We start from the raw sequence: 20605 nt of genomic DNA, 5'->3' as shown, positions 1-20605 counted from the left end.
GGGGGGGGGGGGGGGGGGGGGGGTTGTTGGGAATAAGCAGGCCCGAAAGTTTGTGGCCATGGGGGAGAATAGGGTTTTGCATTTGATAAATCGCGGAGCATGTTCAGTCAGTGGGACACCCCAATTGTTGGTGGACCCGTGGACACTAAAAAGCGCCAGCGAGAGGATGACGCCCAGACTCCTCTGCCGGGCACGATATTGGACACGCCTTTGCCCGCTTCCAACGATGTTCCAGGTGAGTCAGCCTTCCCTCCCTCTTGATGGTGTATCCCGATTGCGTCTATCCCAGTTGTGTCTGACGGGGTGTTTGTTTTAGCGAAGAAGACACGTTGGGAGGAGGCCCGATGGGATGATGCGTCTTCCACGCCGGTGGCGGTGCCGGGGATGACCAGCTTAGGGACGCCGGGTACGCCGGAGGTGCCGAGTGCGGCGGGGGGACTGACGGCAGTGCAGCGTGCGGTATTACAGGATCCGCGGAACCGTCCGTTGACGGACGAGGAGTTGGACGCGCTATTGCCTACGGAAGGTTACGAGGTGGTTCAACCGCCAGCGGGGTATGTGCAGACTAAGCACGTGCCGGCGGCATTGGCGGCTGGACTGGGGTTGGACGAAGGGGTGCGTCAGACGCCAGCAGAGTTTGAGTCGTTTACGACTTTGCCGGCGGCTCCGGAGGTGGCGATGGAGGACTTGAGCATGAAGGCGGAAGACTATGAGTTTTTCCGGAAGCTGTTTGAAGATGTGGATGAGTCCGCCCTCTCTGTCGAGGAGTTGCGGGAACGGCGCATCAGTCTGCTGTTGCTCAAGATCAAAAACGGGACGCCTCCGCTGCGGCGGGCGGCTTTGAAACAAATCACCGCGCGCGCGCGCGAATTTGGTCCGGAACCGCTCTTCAACCAGATCCTGCCACTGATGATGCAGAGCGCCGCGGACGATCAGGAGCGGCACCTGTTGGTCAAGGTGATTGACCGCGTGCTCTATAAGTTGGACGACCAAGTGCAGCCGTATGTGCATAAAATTCTAGTCGTAATCGAGCCGCTGTTGATTGATGAGGACTACTATGCGCGCGTAGAAGGTCGTGAAATCATTAGCAATTTGAGTAAGGCCGCCGGACTCGGCACGATGATCGCTACCATGCGGCCAGACATTGACCATCCGGATGAATACGTGCGCAACACAACTGCGCGCGCTTTTGCCGTGGTGGCCTCCGCGCTGGGTATCTCTTCGCTGATCCTTTTCCTCAAGGCTGTCTGTCAAAGCAAAAAGAGCTGGCAGGCAAGACATACTGGCATCAAGATCGTGCAACAGACGGCGATCCTTATGGGCTGTGCCGTGCTGCCTCACCTGCGACAGCTGGTGGAGATCATTGCGACCGGACTACAAGATGAACACGCCAAAGTTCGGACGATCACTGCACTGGCGCTGTCTGCGCTCGCCGAAGCGGCACATCCTTACGGGATCGAAACCTTTGACTGCGTCCTGCGGCCGCTGTGGCAGGGTATTTGCGAGTACCGGGGCAAGGGCCTGGCAGCTTTCCTCAAAGCTATGGGACTTATCATCCCACTCATGGACCCCGAACATGCAGATGTGTATACACGAGAAACTATGCGTATCGTTTGTCGCGAGTTTAATACCCCGGATGATGAAATGAAGAAAGTCATACTTAAGGTGATTAAACTCTGCGCCGCCACACAAGGTGTAGAAGCAGACTACATTCGGGCAGAGGTCCTACCCGACTTCTTCCAAAACTTCCTAGTGGTCCGTAACGCATTAGACAGAGCCAACCGGCGCCAGGTGGTAGAAACAACTGTGGAACTTGCGAACAAGTGCGGAAGTGCGGAAATTCTTAAACGACTGGTCGACCCTTTGAAGAATTCGTCCGAAGTCTTTCGCCATATGGCACTGGAAATCGCAGACCAAGTAGTTCTCAACCTCGGTGTGGATGAGATAGACCAGGAGCTAGAGGAACTCTTTATTGACGGGCTCCTCTTCTGTTTCCAGGAACAGTCATCCGAAGCTGATTCGGAAGTTGTCCTGAATGCGTTCGGCTCCATCGCTAACACTCTTGGCATGCGACTGAAGCCTTACTTGAAGCACATTACTGGCGTAATTCGCTGGCGGTTAAATACGCCTTCCGCTAGGGTTCGGCAGCAAGCTGCTGACCTGATTAGCCGAATCGCGGCCGTCATGAAGAAATGCGGAGAAGAACAAATGCTGAGTCACTTCGGATTGTTCCTGTACGAATATCTGGGAGAAGAATATCCAGAGGTACTGGGTTCGATTCTATGCGCACTCAAATCCATTATAAACGTCATTGGCATTCGCATTATGACGCCGCCGATTAAAGACTTGCTGCCACGACTCACCCCGATTTTGCGAAACCGGCATGAAAAGGTACAGGAAAATGTAATCGATTTGATCGGGAGAATCGCCGACCGCGGAGGGGACATGGTCTCCCCTAAGGAATGGGACCGAATATGCTTTGACTTGCTGGAACTTCTCAAGGCCCACAAGAAATCAATTCGACGGACGACCATTAATACGTTTGGCTACATCGCACGGACCATTGGACCACACGACGTCATGGTCACGCTCATGAACAACCTGCGAGTACAAGAACGACAGTTACGTATTTGTACCACAATTGCAATTGCTATCGTAGCGGAAACCTGCTTACCCTACACCGTTCTACCCGCCCTTATGAATGAATACAAGTAAGTATCGCCCACACTATGCCCTTAATTCAGCTATGTCGTGTAAATTATGTTTGTCTCTCAGAATTCCAGATGTAAATGTACAGCATGGTGTTCTTAAAGCACTTTCGTTCTTATTCGAGTATATAGGAGAGATGGGCAGGGACTATATATATGCCGTAGTCCCACTTCTGCAAGATGCTTTGATGGATCGAGACATTGTCCATCGGCAAACCGCAGCGTGGGTATGTAAACATCTGGCATTAGGTGTGCATGGGCTGTCAAGGGAGGATGCTCTCATACACTGCCTCAATTATGTGTGGCCCAACATTTTTGAGACACCAGCACATTTGACTCAAGCAACTTTTGACGCCATCAGCGGATTTAGAGTCGCTCTAGGACCAGGAATCATGCTCAACTATTTATTACAAGGCCTTTTTCATCCCGCCAGAAAGGTAAGCAACCCTCTGCCCTTTCTGGACTCTGTCCAACCCCTGATCAACCAACTCTTCGCTTGTAGACAAGAGAGATTTACTGGAGAATCTACAACTCAGTATACATCGGCCACAACGATGCTCTCGTAAGCTTCTATCCTGAGCTTGAACCAGACGAAAACAATGACTACCGGCGGCCAGAGCTAGAAATGTGCTTATAGCATCAAAACAACAAATCAATAGCCGCGCGCACGTGTTTGCACACACGTTCGAAGTAGCGCATCAATATATAAGACTGCCAGATTTGTCATGGCAGGCACTCAAGTTAAGGATCAATTCTATAAGTGAGATCTTCATCTCTTCATGCCCACTTTTGATAGGATAAAACTCTGTCCTTTTTTCTTGAATTCGCGCTGCACAAAAGGGAAGGACTGTACTTACGCCCATAGTCGCAGCGAACTGAGAATTGGGGTTTCTCTCCACAAGACTCAGATCTGCACTTCCTGGAAAAAAGTAGGTACTGGGCATGGGCATATTGATTTTCGTAGGGACTCTGTGATGACATAAACTGCAAATATGCTCATGGCCATCATGAACTCAGATTTACAGATGATTATTACAAGGTATGACTGACCAAGACCTCAGGCGGGATTCTTCAGACAAAACTTTGCAAGCATTGGGCGAAAGACGGCAAGTGCCCGGCTGGCGCTGGTTGCCGCCACGCTCACGGCGAGGAGGAGCTGAGGCCAAGAAAGTAAGTAGATGACTGGATAATGCATGTTTTCTGGCAGTTATCGTCTCACGAATCAAGATAAGCGCGATAAGTTAAATAGAGGCAGCAACAGTACCAGATCCAGCTTGTCCAATTCAGTATCGCTGTCCTCGAGATGTACAACTGCGACCGATGCACAGGTATCAGCGGACTGTCACTTTACTCCGTCGCTTTCGACGCCAGCGTTCCCTCTCTCAACTCCACCATCTATTTCCACCGCGACCACTACGCCTATGCATCCATCGCTGGCGGGTCTGGAGAATGGGAGTGTGATGTGCAGTACAGCGCCGTCAGAACCATCGAATGACTTTACCGACGAAGTTCTTCTGGTGGCATCCTTGGCAGCGTCGCTTTTCCTCGCTCCCGAACACGCATCTTCTCACGATGTAGCCATCTCGAACGAGGCTTCTTTCTGCATCGACGACGCATTTGTTCACGCCTTGTTGAAGGACTTGACCGTGGACTCCTAAGGACATTGTTTTTTCTGGGAAAGAGAACAAGAAGGTAAGTGCTAAGTTTTTCAATGAGGTTTTCGGTTGGATTGCTGCTCACGTGGGGGTGCGCAGGGGAGGGAGAAGCACAGAACAGGCAGCCGCTGGAGGGGTTGCACCTGGAAAAGCCGGCGCCCGCGCCGGCGCCGGCGGTTGCTGGTGTGTCGGCGGGAGGTCCGGCTGCGGTCGAGGGCATGGGTCGCAGGCGACGTGGAGAGAACTCTCCGTGGGGGTTGCAGTTGATGTCGGCGACTGCCTCGGCTTTTGACCGTTCTGCTTTTCCTCCGTGTTTCACCGACGCGGACTGCGTCAACGGGCTGAACGAGCGCGGCGTTTGCAACTTCGACGGGGAAGCCAAGGCGGCGAACTTGCTCGGGGCGGGTCGGAAGTCACGTTTGTCGGGCTTGCCGAATTTGGCTAACGAGGAGAACGCCGCCGCGTTCGAGAAGTATTTGAAGCGGTATCTGTGGTCCGTGTTCCGGACGACGGTGACGAAGGAGCCGTTCGGGGTGTGCACGAAGCAAGACGAGCCGATGTCGCCGCCGGTGTTGGCGGAGAGCCGGGCATCGTTTGTGGACGATATGGGTTCGGGGGAGGAGAGTTGGGACGTGGTGGACGAGCCATTGGAGTACGACTTGCCTTCGGTATTGAAGAAGTTCGCGCCGGCGAACCGGTACCGGATTGCGCTGGACCAGTTGCAGAGCGCGTTGAACATCGGTTCATTGGGGGAGATCCAGTGTTCGCCGATAACGAAGGTGGGTGTGTACGACGGGAAGGGCACGCCCACTCACGGACACACGCTGAACGGGGTGCCGATCCACGGCGCGTTTCTGATCAAGTACACGCCGCTGTTGACATCCCCGGCGGCGGGGCTGCCGCTGCAGGTGGCGCCGAACAGTCAGAGTGTAGTGCGCTACATCTCGGAGCCGTACGAGTACATCGTGTCAGGGCACAAGCTCGGGCACAACCTGGCGCCTGGCGGAACGCCAACGGTGCCGAGTCATCGCGTGCTGCAGCGGCGGGAGATGAAAGGCATTCTGGGCATGGTCGCGGAGCTAGCCTCCGTGGCGCGGCTTCACCAGAACCCGGACGACCGTCTGCACGTGCTCCACGAGTACATCGACCCTCAGGCCCTGGCCATGTTGCGCCCGTCCATCATGAAGCTGCTCGAGTCCTATGAGCCGCGCATCTACCTCTCGCTCCGTGAACTGACCCACGGCGTGGAGATGGGGAACGGCGTACTCACCCTCATGTGTGACAACCCCGGCGAGGGAGTCGCCAACGTCGAAATCACCTACTTCCTGCCCTCACTCTACCTCCTCAGCGCTCTCGGGCAACTCGTGGAACCTGGGGCCGTGCGGCAACCCATAACCCTCAAACACTTCTTGTCTGCCGTCGACTTCTCCACTGTGGACCAAGGAGTCTGTCCAGCCAGGATCCTCTGCGTTGACTCGCACTAACCGTCCGAAAACATGGCCCTGATTGAACACTGGACGTGGCCCGAAATTTAAATGCCTTGGATAACCGGTTGGTATCCGCTGGAGCGGCAGTTGTGGTTCGTGGGCAAGCAGACCCACGCGCATTCTTACGAGGCACTGGGCGTGCTAAGCTCGGAGTTGTATTTGGCGAGCTACGAAAAGATACTACTGTGCGGGGGCTTGAAGGAATTTGTGGGGGAAGTCCCAGCAGAGGAAGGCTTGGAGGTTGAGACGTCTTGGACGGTGGTCGTGGATGCGAGCAGGAGTTTTCTGGAGACGATAGACGTGGACGAGCTCATTCGGCATCTGTACCTGCGCGTCCGGACCGGTCTGGAGGGAAGCTGGAATCAGGCGGACGAGCGAGTCAGCAAGTACGTACAAGCAATCTTGCAGTCTCGGTGTTTCGACTCCCTCGGCCAGCTGCGCCGGAATGTAACCGAAATTTGCTTAACCTCCAGCGTGCTCAAGACATTGCCAAAAGTCCGAGAAGTCTACCCCCGACTCCGCACCCTTCTCGTGAACCATGGACACATCACGCAACTCGACTGCAACCAAATGACCTTAACCAAAAACGCTCCGGCACTGGAACTTCTGGATCTCAGACACAACCGTATTGCTAATATCAAACCGTTAAAAGAACTCCTCTATAATGCTACCAAGCTTCAAAAGTTAGCACCGCACTCCCATAAAGGCAACCTCTCACTTCGAAAGGCTACGGCATCATCACACATCTTAATGTCATCACACATCCTCGCGTATTATTGGGTGGTTCCTTCCCTGTTGCATGCTTCTGCGTGATCTTAGGTTATTTTTGTCTTGCAATCAAATTGCGGCGGTTGTGGACTGCCTGCCGGACTTGCCCAGCTTGAGCATCTTGGGTTTATATAGTTGCAATATAGACGAATCCTTGGAGCGGGTTTTCGCCTCGATTTTGAGCAAAGCGCCCAACCTCAGATACCTATACATGGACGGCAACCCATGCTTCGACATCAACCGGGCATCCGGTAAGTACTCCATCCCCCATTCGATTTTCCGCCTGTCAATGTTCATTTACTTTGTCGCAGGTGTCTTGGCCAGTTTCAGTACGGTTTGTCAGCTGGCATAGCCCCCCCCAAACTGATTTTCCCCGTGTCCCGAATATCTAGCATAAACCCCTAACATCATTCGTGTAATACATCGCACATCAATACATCATTTCGATAGTAGGATGACATACACTTCGACAGATCCGCACTCGGTGCCCAGTATGACTCGAGCGGCTCTACAAACAGGAGTGGCCTAATTTAACCCACCAGTGAGTGAGTGACCTTCAGAGGTGACCGTCTTACGGGATTGTAGAGTTTTCAAAGGGCATCATGCACATCGCGGTGGGCACGCCCTTGTGTGCAGCGAAGGAGGCGACAGGGTGCGCCGTTTCGCGCTTAAATTCTTCGTTCAGCGGAGCTATTTCCAGTCCATTCTCGGGAACAGCGTCGCCCTCTGATAATGCCGATTTGGAAAAGCTCCGGGCCAAGTAAAAGCGTCTGCGCCGATGCACCTTTTCGCGGCACGCCTTCATCAGGTCCCAAACGTAGATGTGGCCGTTCTCGGCGGCGGCCAAGACAAATCGGTCCGAAGGACTGCAAGCAAGTTGTCGGTTAAGTTGGGCAGGTAGGTTGGTGGGATAAATGGTGGTGTAAGTGGTTCGGTAAACTCGTTGGGTAAGTTGGTCCGAGGAGAGGACGTGATAAGTAGTCCTCACCGGTAGTCGGGCTTACTCGAAAATGGCGACCAGTCGGGGGTCGCTTTGGGCTTTGAGTTTCACGCGGCGACTGGGGTCTTGGATGTCAATGATGCGGATGCGGCCGTCGCGGGAGGTGACGGCGATATAGCGGCTGTTCGAGTTCCAGGAGATCCCGGTGATCTTTTCGCCGGTTTTGTGGCGGCCGAAGTGATTGCGGCAGTGTACTTCGCGGATGACCTGGCCAGTGCCCAAGTCGCTGAGAGTAACTACGCCGAACTGGGAACCGACGGCGAGGACGGAGCCGCAGGGCGAGACGGACATGTGGGTGGCTGCGTCCTTGCCGGCGAAGGCACGGTCGACCTTGCAGTTGACTAACGGCGGTGCATCGGCGGCCGGACCAGGCACGGCCTGGGCGGGCGGCGGAGTGAAGGAGATGAGTCGCGTGGCGCCGTCGAGACAGGTGACGACGGCGGCGGCATCGCCGCCGCCGGCAAAGCAGACACCTACGGGTAGTGCTGGGCACTTCAGGATACAGAGTGTCGCAGGCGCAGGGAAGACGGACCAGAGCCGCACGGTTGAGTCGAAGCCACTGCTCAGCAGCACACGGTGCGTCACACTGGTGTTCCACTGCAGCCGCAACACACCCCCCGTGTGTCCCGATAGTGTAGCAACACGCCGCAACATACTTCGTTTCTCCACCGGTGATTTTTCGGCCGCCACATCCTGCTCTAACTCCTCCTCCAACTGCGGCCCCTCATTCAACTGCCAAACAAAGATTAACCCTCCGTTCGACCCACAGGCCAGGTACTGATGGTCACTCGTCACCGCCACCGTCCACACAGCCAACGGCGCCGCAGGCTTCGCACCCGTCTGTGTCCCCTGCACGCACCCACCCTGCCCGCTTCCGTCTCGCTCCGAAACCCACTCCTTCACCGCCGTACTGATGTCGTCCTGGTCAGCCAACCAAACCACTTCGAACCCACGCGACTCAGCCACGCTTTCTTCGTCCAGGTCATCAAACCCTGTAAACTCGTCTGCACTACGCCGACTCAACATGCGCGCCAACTTGCCGCCCGTCTCCTTGGGCTTCGACGCATTGTAATGGTGCGTCTTCAACCGCTTCCAGCCGCGCGCATTCAGCGTCAAGTACGAACAAAACAATCGCGGCGATTTCCGCAAGTGCTGCAACCCATCGTCTGTGTACTTGAGCCCGCGATGCGAAAGCGGCGTGCATGGCGACGCCTCGTGCGGCCGGCGAAGCAACTTGTCTACCAGTTTGCTCGATCTCGTGTCGGTGCTCGTCATTCTGGCGCGGGAGGCATATACGTTTGGCTGCTGCGCAGAAAAAAGTCCAACCGCCCCATTCGCTCCGCGCGAGCACCCTTTCTTTGGTCAAACGGGAGCATTGGAAGCAAATTCGGCTGCTCCTGATGCGCCTTCGACGTCAGCTCCACCGCCTTCCTAAACGGGTCGGCGTACTGCACCTCTGAAAGCAACTCCTTCCGGTCATTCCAGAACGGAGCGCTGTTTGACAACTGAATGTACGCGTCGCGCTCAGCAGCTGTTTCAAAACAATAGTTGAACGCCCCCCGATTTTTGTCGCGGTATACGTACTTGCACGTGTTGTGGTCGTGCAGGTCCGGCATGTTCACTATCGCAGGCCCCGGGACCCAAGTCTCTCTCATGAAACCCAACTGATCTTTCTCACCCTTTCTTTTCGCTCTGTACACCATTTCTGCAAAACAAACAAACGCATCATGCAGAGATATCACGGCCCAGGTTACCTCGTGGCAAACAGGCATACTCAAGCAAAGGGACGTACATCCAGACACAATCGTCTGGAGGAATCTCTTTGTTCCGTCGCGCGACGTCGGAATCCGTATACAACGGCGTTTTCGAATCAATGCCACTGTACATGGTGCCCCAGTGGCGCGGGCCATAACCCTCTGTGACGCTAACGCGTTTGGCGCATCCCAGCGCACTCAAAACAACAACAAATCTCACTTGCATATTTTGCGCACGCGTGTGCGCGCAATTCAAATCCACCAATCTACGCACCGGTGAATATGTCTTGAGGTCGTGACGTCAGCCAAGATCGAGCGTCGCTGAATTCGAGACAGTATCCAGCAAGAGTGTGCGTGAACTAAATAAATTTATAGATTCATGCAGCAGGTGAGCAGGACCACGAAGACATACACTGAGGTGCAACCGACCCAGTACCAAACGACTACCTCAACGCGAAGCTACACTAGCCAGGCGTATCCCTCGGTAGCGTACTCTCAGCCGGGCGCATCGACTACATATACGACCCATGGAGGCAGTATGGCGGGCCAGGCGCCGGTGGGTACGACCACCACTTCGATTACCACGACGGCCCCGCAAGAAGCGTATACTGCTACGACAAAGACAACCAGTATTCAATATACCGGGGAGAGCAGCCAGCGTTATGTACCGCTTGGTACTCAGCCCGTGATGGCATATCCCCATAATGTGAGGTGCATGTACGACCCGAATTTGGTCCCGGCGTTTGTTGCCCCCCCGCGAATTTCCGTATCACCTGGATATACTCCTAACTGGCCTAATCAGCCGATGAATCAACCGGTAGAACTCAATAACCGTCCGAACATGGTCCCGGGAGCCCCTAGGTACTAAAACCTTGCGGTGTTGAAGGTCATAAGGAATTGAAGAAAGATATTACAGGCGGAGTCGGTATTAGGTTTTGATGAGTGGCCCGAAGCGAAGCACTTTTTCTTTTGAAACAAGAACAGTTTAAAACACACGAGGTCGAGGGGGTGAGTGCATTTCTCGTTTCCCGAAGCTCGAGTGCTATAGAATAATCGGAGGTCGAATAACCGAGCCGGACAAGATTGTGGAATATCTGTAGGTAGAATAAAGCTGGTGTATTTATAGCACTTGCTGGAGTAGCTATAACCTTTGGTTGGAATTGTAGTGGTTTGGAAGAACGCTGGTAGGTATCTGGAAGCACGATAATGGAGTGGAGTTCTTCTGCGATGTCGAGTGCATGTCAGTCTTCGAGCGAAGAGAACAGTGTGTCGGCGGCGAATGTTCGTCGTGAGGGAGGTAAGTTGTCCCGGGAGAAGACGATTGAGCAGCGTTACACTAAGTTGTCTCAACTGGAGCACGTCTTAGCTCGTCCAGATTCATATGTGGGTTCGACGGGGATGGAGTCTGGTCAAGCTTGGGTATGGGATGGGGTACGTATGGTGTTTCGGTCGATAGAATACGTGCCGGCACTATACAAGATCTTTGACGAGATCGTGGTGAATGCGGCAGACGTGCGAGCTCGCGAGGTGCACGAGAATCGGGGCCGGAAGGGTCAACGTATGACGAAGTTAGAGATCGTGATATCGGCGGACTATGTCAGTGTTCTTAATGATGGGTCCGGCATCCCGGTGGAGATCCATAAGGAGCATGGCATCTATGTTCCGGAACTAATCTTTGGTCATCTGCTCACCTCAGATAACTACGATGATTCGGAACAACGCGTCACTGGTGGGCGGAATGGTTATGGCGCTAAACTGACTAACATATTCTCCAAAAAATTCGTAGTCGAATGTGTTGACTCCCAACGCAAACGCAGATTCCATATGGAGTGGTCCGATAACATGAGCCACCATACAGATGCCTCAATCACTCCCTGTGATAACAAGACCGACAGCTGCAAGGTCACCTTTTATCCCGACTTCAAACGCTTCAAGATGCCGGATGGTTTTACCCCTGATGTGCTCGCCCTCTTCCATAAACGCGCTTACGATATGGCCGGTACGATTGGGGTCCGCGTTGTCCTCAATCGCACTACCATACCCATCAAGAGCTTCAAAGACTACGTCGACTTGTACTTTGCTAAACCCAAGACAGTAACTCCTTCCGGCGATCTTAACGGCGATCTTAACGGCGATCTTAACGGCGATCTTAACGGCGATCTTAACGGCGATCTTAACGATAAGCTTAAGGGGGAACAAGCCACCGAGGGAACAGCGAGCAACCGAGATGATGACAGCGAATGGGGCATGGCTGTGGAAAGCGAGGATGACGACGACGACGACTCAGTAAAAGGAAGAAAGAAGAAGAAAGGAAAGGTGAAGAAGGAAGACGTTTCCTTGGGACAGAATGGAGCGCCGGTTAAAATATACGAGAAGATCAATGATTTATGGGAGGTTGTTATATCAATGAGTGATGGTCAATTTCAGCAGGTGTCTTTTGTGAATAATATTTGCACTAGCAAAGGTGGAACGCACATTAATTATATTGTGGATCCTGTGGTTCAGGCAGTGCTGAAGAAGGTTGGTAGTAAGAACAAAGGTGGCATGGAATTGAAGTCAGCTCACGTGCGGAATCACCTTTTTGTGTTTCTGAATTGTCGTGTAGTGAACCCCACCTTCGACTCACAAACGAAAGAGTATATGACCCTGTCAATGTCGTATCTAAAGCCAGCGTTGTGTGTAAGTGATAAAACGATTTCCCTTGTGGTGAAATCGGCCATTACAGAAACAGTGTTAATGTGGGCTCAGACCAAGCAGGAGATTGAGCTCAAGCGAAAGATGCGCGTCGGTGGGAGTAAAGGTGGTAGGGATCGTATTATTGGCATTCCGAAGTTAGAAGATGCGAATGATGCTGGCACGAAACACAGCCATATGTGCACTTTAATTTTGACGGAAGGAGATTCTGCCAAAACCAGTTGTGTGGCAGGTCTTAGCGTGGTCGGGAAGGATCGTTATGGTGTTTTTCCATTACGTGGTAAGGTTCTTAACGTACGAGATGCGGGATTTAAGTCACTTACTGATAATAAAGAATTACAAAATATTATGCGTATTACTGGTCTTGAAGTAGGTAAGAAGATAACAGACCCAAGAAGTTTACGTTATGGTTCTATTATGATCATGACAGATCAAGATTATGACGGTAGTCATATTAAGGGGTTGTTAATAAATATGTTACAACACTTCTGGCCTGATCTATTAAAATATAAGGGATTTCTAAAAGAGTTTGTAACACCAATTGTTAAGGCTACAGATGGAAAGACTGTACTACCATTCTTCACAATGACACAATATGAACAATGGAAAAAATCCGATGTAGGAATGGGTCGAAATTGGAAAATTAAATATTATAAAGGATTAGGTACCAGTGATGATAGAGAGTTTATGGAATACTTTAAACATCTAAATGATCATTCTTTACAATTTGTTTATCGTAATGAGGAGGATTTCGAAGCGATTGATATGGCGTTTAATGCGAAAAGATCTGAAGATCGCAAGAATTGGATTTCATCTTTTGAGGAAGGAACTTTTCTGGATCATACAGCTAAGGATGTACGTTATAAGGATTTCATTGATAAGGAGTTGGTACTGTTTTCGCGCTATGATTTAGAGCGTTCGATTCCGTGCATTGTCGATGGTCTTAAACCGGCTCAGAGGAAGGCGATTTTCGGCGCGTTTAAAAAAGGGCTGATCAAAAAAGAGATGAAAGTCGCACAGTTTGCTGCCTACGTTAGTGACGTATCTTGCTATCATCATGGCGAAGAATCAATGGCACAGACATCAGTTAATCTAGCACAGACATTTGTCGGTAGCAATAACTTAAATCTGTTTCAACCAATTGGACAATTCGGCAGTCGCAAGGAAGGGGGAAAAGACGCGTCAGCTACCAGATATATTTACACCAAACTAACGCCCGTGGCGCGCGCTCTCTTTCGCACTGAAGACGAACCAGTCCTGCACTACAAAAACGAAGAGGGCAAGGTCATCGAACCCAAATGGTACGTGCCCATCCTGCCGCTGGTCCTCGTGAACGGGTCCGAAGGCATTGGTACGGGCTGGTCCTCGTCGATCCCCAACTACAACCCAAAGGAAATCATCGAGAACATCTTCCACTACTTGGAGGGAAGACCCATGGTCTCCATGAAACCGTGGTACCGAGGCTTTATTGGGACTATGGAGGAAACATCAAAGGCCAACGCCAAGTCCGGCTTCGAGGCTGTGGGGATAGTGGAGAAGATCGACGACACGACCCTGTTTATTTCCGAGCTCCCAGTGAAGGTCTGGACGCAGCCGTACAAGGAGTTTTTGGAGGAGATGATACAAGCCAATATCGAGTCCAACCTGGCCGCAGCCAACACGGCCGCCGCCAAGGCTAAGGCTAAGGCCAAAGCTAAGGCAAAGGCCGGCGCCCGAGGCGCGGCCGCCACGGCCGGCGGGAAACCGCCAGCCTTCATGTTGCAGGATTACCGAGATAACTGCACACATCAATCGATCGCCTTTACGCTCAAGTTGGCGCCGGAATACATGGCCTATGCCGAGAGTCAGGGGTTGGAGAAAGTATTGCGACTGCGCAAGAGCATTGCCACTAGTAACATGACATTGTTCGACGCTGACGGACACGTTATACGGTACGATTCGGAGTTGGACATTTTGCGCGACTTTTGTAAGACACGTCTCGAGTTTTACTGTAAGCGACGTCGACATAAGCTGGCCTCGCTGGAGAAGGAGTTGTGCTACATCAGCAACCAGCTGAGGTTCGTGCTAGCTGTGATCGATGGCAGTCTAAGCATTAGCAATAAAAGACGCGCGTTGTTAGAACAAGAACTGGACGCCAAAAACTTCGATCGCAGCACGGCGATTGAAAATCGTTACGATACTAGCAATCCAACCCTCGCGGGCGACGTGGCCGATGACGGCACCATTCTGGACCCCGACGCAAAGCGCGAGGAGGAGGAGGACGAGAGCAAAGTCAGTCCTGTAAAGGGCACATTCCAATATCTGCTGTCTATGCCTATGTATCAGCTGACGCTGGAGCGCGTAGAGGAGCTCAAGACCAAAGCAGGCAAGAAAGAGGCCGAACTCGAAAAGTACAGAAGCACCACCGCTGAAGCGCTCTGGAAAGAAGACTTACACCAACTACAAGCCGCTATCGAACAACTTGAAGAAGACATCAAGGCAGACCGTATCGAGTCGGAGAACGCCCGACGACATGCAGCCGGCCTCATCGGCACCCAGTTCAACACACGAGCGCCGAAACGGACTGCCAGGTCGCAATCAGGGAAATCCCAATCTGGCAAGTCGACTAAGTCGCTGGCGACTAAGTCGCTGGCAACTAAGTCGCTGGCAACTAAGTCGCAGTCGGGCAAGAAGCTCCAGGACTCATCCAGCGACGCCGACGATACCGCTCTCTTTGCCAAGCTGCGCCATGCCGCGGGCAGATCGGAAGTGGCTGCCGGCAAGTCGTCGGAGCCGAGGTCCGAAAACATAATGCCGTCGAAGAACGCCTCTTCGCGGAACTCCTCCACGACCTCGGACGAGCTGACTAAGGACTTTGGACTCATGGACGCGCTGCGCGCCAAGATCCTCGGTTCCAACGCCACTGGTTCGAACCCCGCGGGTTCGAATCCCGCTGCGCCCAGCAGCAGCTCTGTGTCCGAATCTTCTTGGTTCAAAACCGACCTGAACAAAGAAGTGGGCACTGCGGACGCGGCCGTCCTCCAGCGGAAACGTCCAGCTCCCAGCGTCGAGGCCCCGCGACCGAAGCGACAGACGAAGAAGGTCAAGGTCCAGGAGGAGTCAGACGACAACGACAGTGTGTTGGACATGATCGCGGAAGAAGAAGAGAGCGCAAGCGACGAGGATGACGTGTTCGACGACGACGAAGACGACGAAGACGACGACGACGACGACAGTGACTAAGACAGTGACCAGAATTTAGTTAGATAGCCCTGACTCCGGTTGACTCGTTTGGCTAGATCTATTTTTCGCTCACCTTCGTAGTAACTACTACATCAACCAACCATGTCACGAACCATGTCGTGTGTGCCGGTGTGTGTCGGTGCGTGTTATGTCTCATAGTCAGTGGTTGTTTTTTGGTCGGTGTTGGTGTTGGGGGAGATGTCAGTTCTGGTTCATGAGTTCAGTAATGGAGTGATGTTGCCGGTGGTGTCTCTAGGATGTTGGTGTCTGGAGGCGAAGGATGAGAGTACCAAGTCGGCGGTGGCTATGGCTTTGAAGACGGGTTACAAGGCGTTGGATGATGCGTTTTGTTATGAGAATGAGGCAGTGATTGGACCGATTGTATCTAAGTTTGATGGTAAGGCGACAGCTCATACGGATGTGAAAGAGTGTGGTCCATTTAAGGTGGTGTCTGAGGAGGAGTTTAGGAAGAGTTTTGAGAAGCCACATGGGAAGCCGAGAGATGACCGGAAGATTTTTGTGACGTCAAAAGTTTGGGTAACTCATTTTACTCCGGCTGGTGTTCGCGAGCAATGTGAAGAGCACTTGAAGAACTTCGACCGATCTTCTTGTGATTTGATGCTGCTTCACTGGCCAGGTATTCATGTAGGATTCGACGAACCAGAAAGCTCTGGTGGTAGTAACCCTCTCTTCACCTTGGAGAACCAAAAGGCTGACCAAACACAGACAAGGATTACTTGCTGGAGAACCATGGAACAGATGTACCACGAAGGCAAATTCAGAGCCATCGGAGTCAGCAATTACATGCCCAAACATCTCCTACCCATACTAGAAGATGTCAAAGCCAGAAAGGCTGCTGGCGATCTTAAAGCTATGTACCCTATGGTCAACCAGATTGAGCTCAATGTCTTCTGCCAGATACCTCAAGACCTCGACAAAATCTGCAAGGACCATGGCATACTCATCACCTCCTACTCCACTCTCGGAGGCGTAAACAGCGTCGCCAAGCATATCACACATCCTGTGGTCACCAAAATTGCGGCAAAACATAACGTCAAACCTGCTGCCGTTCTACTCAGATGGGCCATGCAAATGGGCTACACCGTTCTGCCTCGAAGCACAAAGGATGAGAGAGTTGTTGACAACTTTAACTTGTTCCACTTCAACATGGACAATGAGGAAATGAAAGAACTGACCGCTCTCAACTCAAACGAGCGCAATCTAATGGACCCGAACGAAATCAATTAATTTTTTTGTCTCATATTACGAGAAATCCAGTGAAGCACACACGTGTTTGCAATAAAAAATATCTCCATAAATGTGTTTTGAATTGCACCAATTTGAACAATAGTCCCTGGGTTTTCTGTGTGTTCACCGAACAGGGCTCCGATGGTTGGATTCGAGGCGGAACCATCAGCAAACCCGCGGTCAAATGCACTTAAAAAGATATCACGCCTCAAAGCATTAGCTCTCGAAAGATTCAGACATGTTTTCTATGAGGTTGGCGGCTTCATATACGATTTTCCGCTTTGGGTAAGGTGATGCCGATGGGGTAAACGTGTTCTGGGTTTCAGTTCATAATCGGCAGTTTAACCATCGGCTTGGTGGCGGGACTGTCGTTCCTGAACATCCAATTTGAGACGCGGGCGGACAACCTGTATGCTCTTCCGGCTTCGCAGGCCCGTGCTGAGCTGGCGAAGCAAGCGTCGCTCTTTGGAGACCCGCCAAGAATTAGCATGGTGTTTGTGGTGAGCAAAGACAACTCGAACGTGCTGACAAAACCTGTGCTCTCGAAATTGGAGCGGTTGGATCAGTACATTCAACGAAACCTGACAAGTGACGAAGAGGGTTGGAGGTTTGATGACGTGTGCTACCGTCAATACCTCAAGTTTGGCAGCGACCAGAAGACAGTGGAAACCGTGCCTCCTTGTGTGAGTATGACGCCGTTGGACTTGTATCGCAACTCACGAATGTATGGAGTACCAATAGCCACCCGGGTTTGGCCGTATGTGCCCAACTTGAGTCAGAACAAGATCGTCAAGGCGGATTTGGCGGTCACGGATCCCGGAATCCAGAGACTGCCGAGTGGCACGGTAAAACTGTTTAATGCTACAGGGTTCCTGATGCTCTACGACACAGCCAGCGACAAGGCGGTCAAGGCAAAGAGCATGGAGTGGGAGCAGGCCTTCATAAACTTCATCAACCACGATCTGAAACCTTTTTCTGCGGATCCGGGCGAATTTGCAAAGCCGGACGAATTATTGTTCTCTGACTTCGAGGACCACGACTGGCGAGACTTCAAAGTGTTCGTGAACGCTGAGCGTAGTTGGCAGGACGAGCTTGCGCGCAGCACCAAGTTTGACGCTCGGCTGATGCGCGACTACGTGATTGCGTACGTTATTATCGCTACGTACATGGTGGTCTTTAACCACACACGAAACCTCGTGCGTTCGAAAAGTATGTGTGGCTTCATGGGCTCCGTGTCTGCTCTGTTAGGCTACCTCGCGGGCGGCGGTATCTGTTACTGGGCCGGTCTGAAGCACACACCCACGATGCACGCCTCGCCTTTCCTCGTGCTCGCAATCGGACTGGACAACACCTTTGTGGTACTCAACTTTTACACGCTTTCCTACAGCCAGACAGCGAAGCCCAAAGATCGCTGCCGGAACGCGCTGACCGATTCAGGCATTGCGCTCTTCATCACCACCTTCACCTCCATACTCTCCTTCGCCGTCGGAGCCCTTGGACCTTACACCGCCGTTCGGAACTTCTGCATCCAGACCGGCACGGGTCTAGCAGGTGGGTTCGTCTTCAACATTGTTTTCTTCTACCCATTCCTCTGTCTGGAGGCTCGTGCTGAGAGCCAAGGTCGCATTTTCTTCTTGCCCGACCATTGGCTCCAGAAACTTCCACCTTCAACTCTCACCGCTGATTCCCTCCGTCTTCTCCGTACCGGTGGTTCGCCCGGCGGTTCGCCCGACAGTTTGGTGGGGCCTGACCATCCGGGTCGGCGTGCTGACCCGTTCCAGTCGACGGTAGCGAGTACGCAGCTTGCGATTGAACTAGGAAGTTGGCACCCGCGTGACCCCAAGTTGCGCGATTCGCGTGAACTGAACAGTCTGCGCCACCGCTTCATCAACTGCCGCAGCATGTTCGAAGTGGCGACACTACAATGGCTCTTCACTGACCGGCTACGGGAACTGTCGGAAGAAGTTGGAAAACGCAACATTAGTCTGCACGACCCCATGCTCCTGGACGACGCTAGCAGCGTGCTCCCGACGGAGGGCAAGGTCGACTTGCTTGAAACGCCGACGAAAGACATGCTGAACTGTGACATCAAAGCTGCACATGAACTTTCGTCTATGGCTCTGCACCTTTGCGAAGAACCTCGAGGCAATAAAGGCAAACGAACTCGCCATGTCCTCCTGCGCAGGGTCGGTCCGTTGTTGGTCAACAAGGCCTTTCAGTTCTGGATGTTATTCGGTATGATTGTTTATCTTGTCGTCTTCGCCTATACAACCGTATTCGGGCTAACTGCAGGTCTAGACCTCCAGAACCTTACGCCACCTGACAGCTATCTCCGAGAAGCCTTCGCCGTCTCACATGACAAGTTCCCCATCTTCCCCCAACAGACTTATATCACCTTTACCACACCAAATGACCCTGACGACTCGGAGATAATGAAGAACTTCCTATCCACTCGCTATGGTATTCGCGAACCGGAGTCACTTACCGACCAAGTCATGGGCTTTATGCGTGCCGAAGTTGGTAGTGAAACTAACCAGTACCTATCAACCCTCGGCGATATACCTTGGTGGAAGGATGAGACAATTGTCGCACTCCTTGAAATGGACCGCAGGCTTCGAGCACTCGATGAAGTCCAAGATGTACTCAACGGCATGATATTGTTCTATCAAGAATATGTTAGACATATCACTCAACCCGGTTCAATGGATGCCGTAGAGAATATACCAATCGATGATGCGGCTCAGGATAGCGCTCGTCGACTGCGGTTTTATGAGCACTTGAACAACTGGTTATCTGGCGGAGTGGTCGGTGTGCATGTTCGCGACCAATTCGTCTTTGATGTGGATGGTCGAAGGCCGCCAGTGGTGTTAACCTCGGGTGCGCAGATGCCACAGTTGCTGGCGTTCCGCTTGATGGTCTTCAATTACAACTTCCTGGACAGCTATTCACAAAGCCAGTACATGCTCAAGGTACGCGCATTGATGAAGGAGTTTTCGGAGTGGGCTAAACGCAAGCCTCGAGCAGACCTACAACTGACAGGCAGCTTCACCCAAATGCCGAAACATAAACAACGTGACTACGATGCCCCTCTACCCCCCTACCAGGATATCTTGAACAAGATGCACTTCAGTCAACCCGCAATCCGGAGACTCATCATTTCCGAACAGTCTGGATCGGAGGCGGAGACGGATTCCACCTCACGTAGTAGTTCAACCAGCGGAAGCGTGTTACCGCATACGTGGTTTACGAGTCAGGCATTCATGGACACGTTTCTGTACTTCGAGACGGACGCGATGATATGGACTTCTACGGCTCTGAACATGTTAACGGCGTTCGTTAGCATCATAATAGCGAGCTCCATTTTGATGAAGGGGTTCACAAACGTGGTGTTGGTGACCTTGATGATTTGTGCAGTGGATATCGGAGTGTTTGGGGGCATGGCTATGCTAGGTATCCAGCTCAATATTCTCTCAATGATCCTCTTGGTTCTTAGCATCGGGTTTAGTGTGGATTATACCGTGCACGTGATACATACATTTTGTCACACCCTTGGCAAAAATCCGAACGCACGTGCAGTTGAAACACTCATCCTCATATGCAGCCCCGTCACACACGGCGCTATCAGCACTCTCCTTGGCATCTTACCCATCTACTTCCGCAAGGAATTCGTCATGACCAACTTCTTCTGGATGATGGCCCTTGTCATCTTCTTCGGCTTCCTCAACGGCGTCATCTTCCTTCCAATCATCATGGCCAAGTCTGGAAACCTCCTCGACCACTCCGCCCAGCAACGACACGCTCTCGACACCAGCACCGACGAATTAGTAGACGCACTTCTCACCACCAAATGGCTCAACAAACCCAATCTTGACGTTGACGCACTCGGCTCAGACCGCGGCACGACCAACGAGTCTCTCCCTCGTCAGGCCGACACCACCATGTAGTAAGTAGGTGTGTCGCCACGCGCCGTGCATCAGCCGAATGGTGTTTGTTCAAAATGTGTTTGTCTGAACCGCCTGCCCAAAGTGCGTGTGTTCGCACAAATTGTGTGTTCACACGAATTGTGTGT

The 20605-nt window shown here is 52.3% G+C and overlaps 9 protein-coding genes across 9 annotated transcripts; 7 read left to right on the top strand and 2 right to left on the bottom strand.

Annotated features, from left to right (window-relative positions):
• Window positions 1-99: 99 nt before the first annotated feature.
• Window positions 100-3345, top strand: GNI_140790 (splicing factor 3B subunit 1; the record flags this gene model as incomplete). Its single annotated transcript, XM_011134264.1, has 4 exons — window positions 100-235; window positions 317-2711; window positions 2776-3145; window positions 3211-3345. The coding sequence occupies 4 exons, from the start codon at window positions 100-102 to the stop codon at window positions 3343-3345; spliced, it is 3036 nt and encodes a 1011-aa protein (XP_011132566.1).
• A 1074-nt stretch (window positions 3346-4419) lies between these two features.
• On the top strand, window positions 4420-5847 carry GNI_140780 (hypothetical protein; the record flags this gene model as incomplete). Its single annotated transcript, XM_011134263.1, has 1 exon — window positions 4420-5847. The coding sequence occupies one exon, from the start codon at window positions 4420-4422 to the stop codon at window positions 5845-5847; it is 1428 nt and encodes a 475-aa protein (XP_011132565.1).
• Window positions 5848-5898: 51 nt separating this feature from the next.
• GNI_140770 (hypothetical protein) lies at window positions 5899-7023 on the top strand (the record flags this gene model as incomplete). The annotated part of the gene is made up of 3 exons (XM_011134262.1): window positions 5899-6602; window positions 6670-6873; window positions 6930-7023. The coding sequence occupies 3 exons, from the start codon at window positions 5899-5901 to the stop codon at window positions 7021-7023; spliced, it is 1002 nt and encodes a 333-aa protein (XP_011132564.1).
• Window positions 7024-7025: 2 nt separating this feature from the next.
• On the bottom strand, window positions 7026-8644 carry GNI_140760 (WD repeat protein; the record flags this gene model as incomplete). Its single annotated transcript, XM_011134261.1, has 3 exons — window positions 7026-7143; window positions 7194-7484; window positions 7623-8644. The coding sequence occupies 3 exons, from the start codon at window positions 8642-8644 to the stop codon at window positions 7026-7028; spliced, it is 1431 nt and encodes a 476-aa protein (XP_011132563.1).
• A 245-nt stretch (window positions 8645-8889) lies between these two features.
• On the bottom strand, window positions 8890-9321 carry GNI_140750 (hypothetical protein; the record flags this gene model as incomplete). Its single annotated transcript, XM_011134260.1, has 1 exon — window positions 8890-9321. The coding sequence occupies one exon, from the start codon at window positions 9319-9321 to the stop codon at window positions 8890-8892; it is 432 nt and encodes a 143-aa protein (XP_011132562.1).
• A 589-nt stretch (window positions 9322-9910) lies between these two features.
• Window positions 9911-10240, top strand: GNI_140740 (hypothetical protein; the record flags this gene model as incomplete). The annotated part of the gene is made up of 1 exon (XM_011134259.1): window positions 9911-10240. One exon carries the CDS (start codon window positions 9911-9913, stop codon window positions 10238-10240), a length of 330 nt encoding a protein of 109 aa, XP_011132561.1.
• A 338-nt stretch (window positions 10241-10578) lies between these two features.
• Window positions 10579-15288, top strand: GNI_140730 (DNA topoisomerase 2; the record flags this gene model as incomplete). The annotated part of the gene is made up of 1 exon (XM_011134258.1): window positions 10579-15288. One exon carries the CDS (start codon window positions 10579-10581, stop codon window positions 15286-15288), a length of 4710 nt encoding a protein of 1569 aa, XP_011132560.1.
• Window positions 15289-15486: 198 nt separating this feature from the next.
• Window positions 15487-16536, top strand: GNI_140720 (aldo-keto reductase; the record flags this gene model as incomplete). The annotated part of the gene is made up of 1 exon (XM_011134257.1): window positions 15487-16536. The coding sequence occupies one exon, from the start codon at window positions 15487-15489 to the stop codon at window positions 16534-16536; it is 1050 nt and encodes a 349-aa protein (XP_011132559.1).
• Window positions 16537-16677: 141 nt separating this feature from the next.
• Window positions 16678-20480, top strand: GNI_140710 (patched family protein; the record flags this gene model as incomplete). Its single annotated transcript, XM_011134256.1, has 2 exons — window positions 16678-16821; window positions 16863-20480. The coding sequence occupies 2 exons, from the start codon at window positions 16678-16680 to the stop codon at window positions 20478-20480; spliced, it is 3762 nt and encodes a 1253-aa protein (XP_011132558.1).
• Between the last annotated feature and the right edge of the window lie 125 nt (window positions 20481-20605).

This window comes from Gregarina niphandrodes, assembly GCF_000223845.1.
Source record: "Gregarina niphandrodes unplaced genomic scaffold scaffold00038, whole genome shotgun sequence".
Classification (NCBI taxonomy): Eukaryota; Apicomplexa; class Conoidasida; order Eugregarinorida; family Gregarinidae; genus Gregarina; species Gregarina niphandrodes.
The sequence above is the reverse complement of the archived record's forward strand: the minus strand, read 5'-3'. Positions and strand labels throughout refer to the sequence as shown.